Here is an 8,640-nt window from a genome sequence, read left to right as displayed (position 1 = left end):
CGCCCCGGGACCCCGCCTGCACTCTGGCCCCCGAGGCCCGGTGCCGCCTGTCTGTGCGTCGTGCTCTGTGTTTAGAATAAAGATGAAACGTTTGTAGGAAACCACGTGCACCTTCAAAGTCGCCCCGAATTCCGGACTCCCTGGCACCGCCGTTTTAGGACCCGCGAGCAGCCCCGCCGCGTCTCCTCTCTCGGCTGAAGTCAGACCCCGTGATGGGTCCATCGAGGCTTCGTTTGTATCGGGGGCCCCTGGCAGGTCACCCCGAGCTCCAGGCGGGGATGCACCTGAAACAGAGCGGAGCCGAGGACCCCGAGTCACGCTGTCACCAGACGACAAAACGCCGGCCCGGACGGCTGACCTTGGCGCTCCCAGCGCAGCCAGTTCATTAGGTTCATTATCCCGGGCTCTCGCCGCCCAGGACCCGGAGCCCGCGTGTCCGGGCTGATGGGGGAAGCGCAGGGTGAGCTGTTCCCCGGGGTATGCGGGTCTCTTGGTTGGAGTTGCCCGGTGACCCAGACCAGAGCTTTGGGGTCCACAGGTGGCCCAGAAACTTGGGGTGCCGCCCGGGAAAGCCAGCGGGTGGAGGACGGTGGGCTGACGCCTTTCTCAGGACAAGACTGTGGTGCATCTTCAGGCCAGAAACAGCCTCCGTGATAAAACGTGTCGTGGAGGAGGAGATGGTAGAGTCTGCAAAGCACTCGTGTGCACAGCACAGGGGCAGGGCGGCCTTCTCTGCCTTCCCGTGGCATATTTTAAAGCTGAAAGAGTTGGTCTTTTCCCCCTCACGCCTCGGAACAAGAAAGAACATTTTAGAAACCCAGGTGTTACTGTGTAACTGTCTCGCCTTGCAGTAAGTCCACATGAACCCAATTAAGAATTACAGTTTCTAAAGCGCTGCTGAGAGCAACAGCTTTAGTGTGTCTTAGGATACAATTGTGTGGAAGTTAAGAATTACTGGCTTTAAGACATCCTCAAATTGCACATCTTATTTCCCCCTGGACACAGGGTAGAGCCCTTCTGTCAGCATTCATCACCTGTTTCAGAAATGGCGTCTTTCTCTTGCGTTCTCTCAAGAAAGGGAGTCATTCCCTCTTAGTTTTTCAGTGATATTTCTTAGGGCTGAGACCCAAAATGTTGACTGCTAAGAAAAATCACCCATGTTAACCTCATGCTAAAGAGTTTGTGACCCTACGCTGTTAATTATCTCATAGGAGAATTCCTGGTACTGAGTCCAAGGTGAATAGATGTCGCAAGGCCCATATTGCCACAAGGAAGCATCTGCTGTTCGGAAATGACTAAGTAATCACTCAGCCAGAGCAGGGCCTGGGTCCTGGTGGCCCCCTTATCTGCTGTGGGGATTCGTGTGAAAACGAAGTAAACAGCACGAGGCAGGTTTTCATTTTCTTGGTGATTTTTCAGAAGCCTTTGTGGCTAAAGGAGTTAGGCCAGCTTCAGGGAGACGCCTCAGAGGAACACTTCTCGAACTCATTGCTCTAGTCCGACTGGTTTTGCAGACCAGACGGGAGGTGTTAGAGAAGAGAGAGGAGCGGAGTTCTGCTTATGAAACAGCAACTGGTTCCAAAGAACACAGACCCCTCAGCTCCCGGCGTGTACCTGAGGCTCCCTGCATGAGGCACGGCGGGGGATGGATGTAGAATTGTGGGGGAGCAACGTGCCCCGTAAGTGCCACTAAGCTCCCCCGCCCCGATGCCCCCAGGCTTCCTCTGTGCCTGCCAGGTATCTGCCTCCGGTGGCTTTGGCTTGCTGTAGCCGACTACCTCATGGCGCCCTTTTTACCTGCTGATGGACAAAAACACCGTTTGTTCATTCAGATTCCTGGGGAGACAACCGGACCACAGGCCCCAGAGATGGCTAATGTGTAGAGACGGCCCTTCCGTGCTGAGTAGACCCGTGACCCATTAACTGTCCAAGAAGAGGAAAGCAAGATCCAAGTGCTACCCTTGACCCTCCCTGCTCAGCTGGGGTTGGAGTTTTGTCACCGGCTGGGCAGGCACTGCACCTTCTCTGGAATAAGAATTAACATGGTTGCTTTTCTCCATGATCCTACGTACACATTTCTCATCCCCATAGAAAGGGGAATGTTGCATGTAGTTCTTTTAATACTATTTTGTGTTTTTAACTCTCCTATTCTTAAGAAAGGTGCATTGCTAGGTGGGCAGGAACTCAGTGGATTTGATACAAAGCTGATATCCATCTTTTTTTTTTTAATTCTCACCCGATATGTTTTTTTACTGATTTTAGAGAGGGAGAAATATCGATATGAGAGAGAAACATTGATTGGTTGCCTTCCATATGTGCCCAGACTGGGAATTGAACCTCAACCTTTTGGTGTATGGGACAATGCTCCAATCAACAGAGCCACCAGCCAGGGCCTAGCTTCCTTTTTATCTCCAGAAGGTCCCTGGATTTTGAAAGACTTCCGTTTTGGCTAGCCTTGGCCCTTGTCCGTGTGTTCCTTGTACAGTGGTGCACGTGTGTCTCAGACATGTGTTTGGAGTAGCATGACTCCGATAACAGAAGGCGTGTGGGTCTTCACCAAATAGAGGGACTGTGTGTAATGATTATTTGGTTTATATTTATCCAAAGGAGGCAGATTTTAAACTAAAATTTTAAAGGTCTACATAGAGTGTTTGGCCATGTTATCTGTTTGCCAGAATTAGTAAGAACTCTTTATTTTTTAAATGATGGTAAAGCCAGAACTGAAGTCTGCCACTTATTTTTCAGACATGTTGTTTGGCCTGTACAGGCATTAATAAATTTTTTTGAGCCAATGTTGTAAAACGGACATTTCCCCATAAATACGCTGGCTCTTGCCTCCTCCCGATCAAGGGCACAACCTGGCAACTCTGGGCCTCAGTCCTGGCTGGCACTCAGTGAGGGCTCAGGGTTGTCTCACAGCAGGTCCTGTGCCTGCACCACAGACCCTGTGCTGCTGGGCTGCAGGGCATCACCTGTTGTGACCTTGTGAGCTGTGTCTCTGTTGTAAAGTCAGGTCTGGACGGGGCAGGTCCACTGTGCATGTCTGCGTGCGTGTGCATCGCCGTGATCTGACACCCTCGGCACAGCTCTGTTCACACTTCAGCATGTTTTTCGTATGCACTTTAGATAGGGATAGGCAGACAGGATAAGTTTCTTTTTAAATCACCTTTACTGAAGTATAATTGACATACAATAAGCTGGACATATTTAAAGGGTACCGTTTTACAAGTTTTGACATTTGTAGTCACCCATCACCATGTTCATTATAATCAAGATAATGTATCCATTCCCCCCTCCAAAGTTTCCTTATTCCCCTTTGCCGTCCTGTCTCCTCCGGGTCCCTCTGACTGGGCCCCCACACCAGGAAAGCATGGGTCTGTTTGTGTCATTAAGAGTAGTTTGCATTTTCTGGAATCTCGTGTGTGTGCATGGGGGTGGGGTTAGCATTTGAGATGACAAGTTTGCACTTTCCCCTCATTACTCAGCACAGCACTGAAGAGCAGAGGGACTGCCCTTTTTCTTCTGTTTGTTGTCGTTTGTATTCAGTGCCCTGTCTGTTTCCTGTCCCAGTTCTCCCCTGGGGTTCTACTTGGTCTAAATGAGCTCCCCATTTGTTAACGTGTTTTCATCACTGTTAGAAATAGTCTCCAGTTTGTATTGTTTTCTTTATAATTGCAAGTTATTTTAGATATAGAGAAGTTTTATTACTACAGTTTTGCAACCCTTTCCCCTGTGAGGCGGGTGTGGAGTGGGTTAGGGACGGGAGTGACCCTAGTCTGTGTTTGGTTGCCCATCACCCACCCTGAATGTCAGGTGTGCGTGCTGGGGGTTGGCGGCAGTTGCTTCACGAACTGTTCAGTTCAGATGCACTTTTTAGAGCTGTCAGCTGGTCACTGGCAGCATCGCTGGGACCGTGCCAAGCCTTCACCTTTTCACCGTCAGGTGGCCTCAGTTATTGTAGAGACTGGCAGGTTGGCAAGGCTGCGCCTGGATCCTTGGCTCATGTTGCAGAGACTTGAGGTTTGACCGTTCTCTGTTTCCTTTCAGGTCCGTGGCTTTGGGGAGGGGCTGCACGCGGCCCCCCGCCCCAGGGATGGGAGCGGAGAGCAGCGCTCTGAAGAGCTGTGCACTGAAGGGGCCCCCAGTCACACTGCCCTCAGGACTAGCCGTGTTCCCCGCTGAGCTGCAGGATGGCAGAGTCGCGTCGGTGTTTGTGTACAAGAGAGAAAACGAAGACAAAGTCAACAAGGCTGCCAAGGTACGCAGTGTGGTCTCTTAATAGTTAGTACTTCTTTTAGAGAGAGAGGAAGGGAGAGGCATAGATGAAACCATTGATGTGAGAGGAGGTCATCAATTGGCTGCCTCCTGTACTGCCCCCACTGGGGATCCAGCCCGCAACCCAGGCATATGCCCTAATCAGGATGGAACCAGCAATCTCTTGGTTCCTGGGTCAATGCTCAACCACTGAGCCACACCAGCCGGGCAATAGTTAGTACTTTTTCTATGAAAAATATAAAATGAATAAAGGCCAAGGGAGTTGGGTCATATTCATGGCCTTTAAAAACGTAGCTGTCCTTACTTCATGGGACTGTCCCCAACCTGCATAACATGGTCAAGGACCACAGCGATAGTCAGAAGTTCCAGAAGCTCAGTGTGGTGGCGTCCCATATCAGATTGTACTTTGTAGCGAGAAGGTTGGGCGGTGACGTCATGAGCTCTTCACGGTGTAAGGTGGAGAGTTCACCCAGCTCAGCTCAGGTGCTCTAAGTATTGACAGCTTTCAGTAGTGCAGTGACCGCGGGCCTGGAAGTAATGGTTTAGGGACTGCTATTTCCTCTTTTCCTGAGGTATCGCAATGCAGCGGGCATTTTAAAGACAATGCTCATCATCCTGTCTCAGATTTGCATCTTAGGAAGAATATTTCTCCCTGAAATTTCATGCTCTCTCGTTTATGGTGTTATATTTCTTTAATAGGATGAAATGATGGCTTTCTCCCTGTCTAAAACCGGCAAGTGAACTCACACTATAGTTAAGAACTACTGCTCTGTGTAATTTAAAGTGAAGTAAGTCCGAGGTAGAAGGGTAATAAAAAGTTAAGCCCAAAGGCTTGAGTTAATTCTCTGTATACCTGAGTCATAACTTATTCCTGAAACATGGGCCCAGTTTCTCGTCAAGGCTGGATCTCACTCATCCTGGGTAAGGATGCATCCTGACCAGTCACTAGTCCTGCCCCTGCTGGGCAGTGAGGTCCTTCCTTACTCAGAGCCCAGCACCGGGACAGCAGGTGGTGGGCCAGGTGTCAGGAACTTCGGGACCAGTGCTTTCAAGGCACTGTCATTAGTCACAGGCACCTTCCTCCCCAGGACCAGCACTGTTTCTCTCTCCAGTTGGTGCCCGTTAGGAGCCTGTCCGAGTCACATTCAGCAAGGGCACCTTGTGCTCCCTCGGTTCTCTGGAGCAGACGCTAGAATTAAGAAATGTTCCTCTTTGAGTGCTAACTGTGAGCCTTTCCCATGAATCTGTGTGCAAAATGTATGCAGAATTGTGCCAGGGGTGCCCCAAACAGGGCTCTTGCTCAGGATCAGGCAATGAGTGTTTTCTTCCTTCGGTAAAAAAACAAGGAGCCACTTTGGACCTAGAATTTTGGTGGGCATGCAGGGTTCAAAATAAACAGAAACGAAAATGAAATTTATTTTTTCACTTATTAACCAGGTGAACATTTATCAACTGTGTTTCTAGGCCAGCACTGAACCAAGTAGCATTCCTCTGGCATACTGTTCTGCCTTGAGCCCGAGAAGAATAAAAGATGGTGCATAAAACCAACAGAAAATAATTAGACCCTAAGACAGAAAAGCAAAATGAAGAATTTTCTTTGGAGGCAAAAGTGAAGGAAACTCACCCCTTGGGTCTTCTTCCCAGAGTTGACTCCCTCTAGTCTGCATGCTTCCCTTTACTTGTCAGCGTCAGGTGGTTGCTTTGGGCACTTTCCAGTTCAGAGCAGTAATTCTCAGGAGGTCTGGGCTGTCGGGCTCACACTGCACAATAGCACTAGACGTCCCTGAAGTGTTATTTAAATCTTGGTAAAGTCGATAAAGTCACAGCAAGTCCGAGATTCTCCTTTGCCTTATTTGACATATGGGGGGAGGGAGGGAGCTGAAAAGGAGCTTTAATGCAAGTCTCCATCTCTTAACTTTCCTGTGTCCTGTATGAATGTGGGTTTGAGTCGTTAACCTCAGACTCTTCTGTTTGTACTTTTAAAGCACCTGAAGACACTCCGGCACCCCTGCTTGCTGAGATTCTTATCTTGCACGGTGGAGGCAGATGGTATTCATCTGGTCACTGAGCGGGTGCAGCCTCTGGAAGTGGCCTTAGAAACACTGTCCTCCCCTGAGGTCTGTGCCGGGATCTACGACATCCTACTGGCTCTGATCTTCCTTCACGACAGAGTGAGTGGCCTGAACACAACAGGGGTGGGGGGTGAACGGTAAATTATGCTGCACATAGAAGTCATAAGTTCCTGTTGCATGGAATTGGGCAGTTAGTGACAGACTATTTCAGTTTACTAGTCTCCCCCAATTCTGGGTAAGTCTTTATCTACAGACTTAGATGAATAAGGCTGCAGCTGTTGCTTGTTAATAAAATCAAAACAAAAGTTTAACATCAGGCCTGTGGACCAAAGTTCCTCTTCATTTTCAGCAGTTTTATTCCATTTTCAATTTTGAAAAGAAATGATAATTTCTCAAACATTTGGAGGCTGAATAGCATGCTATTAAACAACGATTGGATTACCAAAGAGATCAAAGAAGAAATTAAAAACATCCTGAAAACACAACAATCCAAAATCTATGGGACACAGTGAAAACAGTCCTGAGAGGTAAGTTCATAGCTCTACAGGCCTACCTCAAAAAACGGAAAAAAAATGGTAATAAATAGAGCATCAAGAAAAGCCCAGAGTGAGCAGAAGGAAGGAAATAATAAAGGTAAGAGTGGAAATAAACAACATAGAGACCAAAAGAACAATACAAAAGGTCAATGAAACCAAGAGCTTGTTCTTTGAAAGGATAAACAAGATTGATGAACCTCTAGCCAGGATCACCAAGAAACAAAGAGAGGACCCAAATAAAATCAGAAATGAAAGAGGTGAAGTAACAGCTGAACCCACAGAAATACTAAGAATCATAAAAAAATACTATGAGCAGTTCTATCCCAACAATCTGGTCAACCTAGAAGAAATGTGACCTTATTCCTAGAAAAATACAACCTTCCAAAACTCAACCAGGAGAAATAAAAATATCTAAATAGGCTCATATCTATGGAGGAAATTGAAGCAGTAATAAAAAAAAACTTCCAACAAACAAAAGCCCTGGACCAGACAGCTTCACAGCAGAGTTTTATCAAACATTCAAAGAAGAAATAAAACTGTCCTTCGCACATTCAAAGAAGAAATAAAACGTGTCCTTCGCAGACTATTTCAAAAAATTCAAGAGGAAGGCACACTTCCAAGTGGGAATAGAGAGACCATATCTCAACATAATAAAAGCCTTATATGACAAACCTACAGCCAACATCATACTCAATGGGCAAAAATTAAAACTATTTCCCCTAAGAACAGGAACAAGACAGGGATGTCCACTTTCACCACTTGTGTTCAACATAGTACTGGAGGTGCTAGCCATAGTGATCAGACAAGAAGAAGAAATAAAAGGCATCCAAATTGGAAAAGAAGAAGTAAAATTGTCATTTACAGATGATATGATATTGTACATAGAAAATCCTAAGGACTTCATCAAAAAACTACTAGAAATAATAAATGAATACGGCAATGTAGCAGGATTCAAAATTAATACCCAGAAATCTATGGCTTTTTATATACCAATAATGAACTCACAGAAGGAGAAACTAAAAAAACAATCCTGTTTACCATTGCAAAAAAAAAACCTAAGATACCTAGGAATAAGTTTAACCAAAAAGGGAAAGGACCTGTACTCAGAAAATTATAGGATGCTGAAAAAAGAGCAGAAGACATAAACAAATGGAAGACATTAATCTAAGACAAGAAATCATGAAAATCCTAGAAGAAGCCATAGACAGCAAAATAGACATTTGTTGTAGCAATATCTTTATTGATACAGCTATAGGGCAATGGAAACTAAAGAGGAAATAAACAAATGGGACTACATCAAAATAAAAAGCTTCTGCACAGCAAAAGAAACCTGCAAAACAACAAGAAAGCCCACTGCATGGGAGAACATATTTGCCAATGTTATCACTGATAAGGGTTTAATCTCCAAACCCTTCTATAAGTTGTATAGGGCACTCATACAACTTAGCAAAAGGAAGATAAACAGTCCAATCAAAAAAATGGGCAACAGACCTAAACAGATACTTTTCGAAAGAAGACATACGGAAGGCCAAAAGACATGAAAACATGCTCAAAGTCACTAATCATATGAGAGATGCAAATCAAAATGATAGTGTGGTACGATCGCACACCTATCAGAATGGCTATCATAAAAAAATTAACAACAAATGCTGGCGGGATGTGGAAAAAAGGGAACACTAGTTCACTGCTGGTGAGAATGCAGGTTGGTGCAGCCACTATGAAAAACAGTATGGAGCTTCCTCAAAAATTAAAAAGAG

At 46.1% G+C, this 8,640-nt stretch overlaps 1 protein-coding gene across 1 annotated transcript in view; it reads left to right on the top strand.

Moving 5' to 3' along the window:
* Positions 1-3,977: 3,977 nt before the first annotated feature.
* Positions 3,978-8,640, top strand: part of SCYL3 (SCY1-like, kinase-like 3) — a 23,906-nt gene continuing 19,243 nt past the window's right edge. Inside the window, exons 1-2 of the mRNA XM_006766840.2 lie at positions 3,978-4,258; positions 6,261-6,446. Of these exons, the coding sequence (XP_006766903.1) occupies positions 4,094-4,258; positions 6,261-6,446 (351 nt within the window). The 5' untranslated portion in view covers positions 3,978-4,093. The remainder of the gene's footprint in view (positions 4,259-6,260; positions 6,447-8,640) is intronic.

The sequence above is a fragment of the Myotis davidii genome, unplaced genomic scaffold (assembly GCF_000327345.1).
Source record: "Myotis davidii unplaced genomic scaffold, ASM32734v1 scaffold2782, whole genome shotgun sequence".
Classification (NCBI taxonomy): Eukaryota; Metazoa; Chordata; class Mammalia; order Chiroptera; family Vespertilionidae; genus Myotis; species Myotis davidii.
This window is presented reverse-complemented; position numbering and strand designations above follow the sequence as displayed.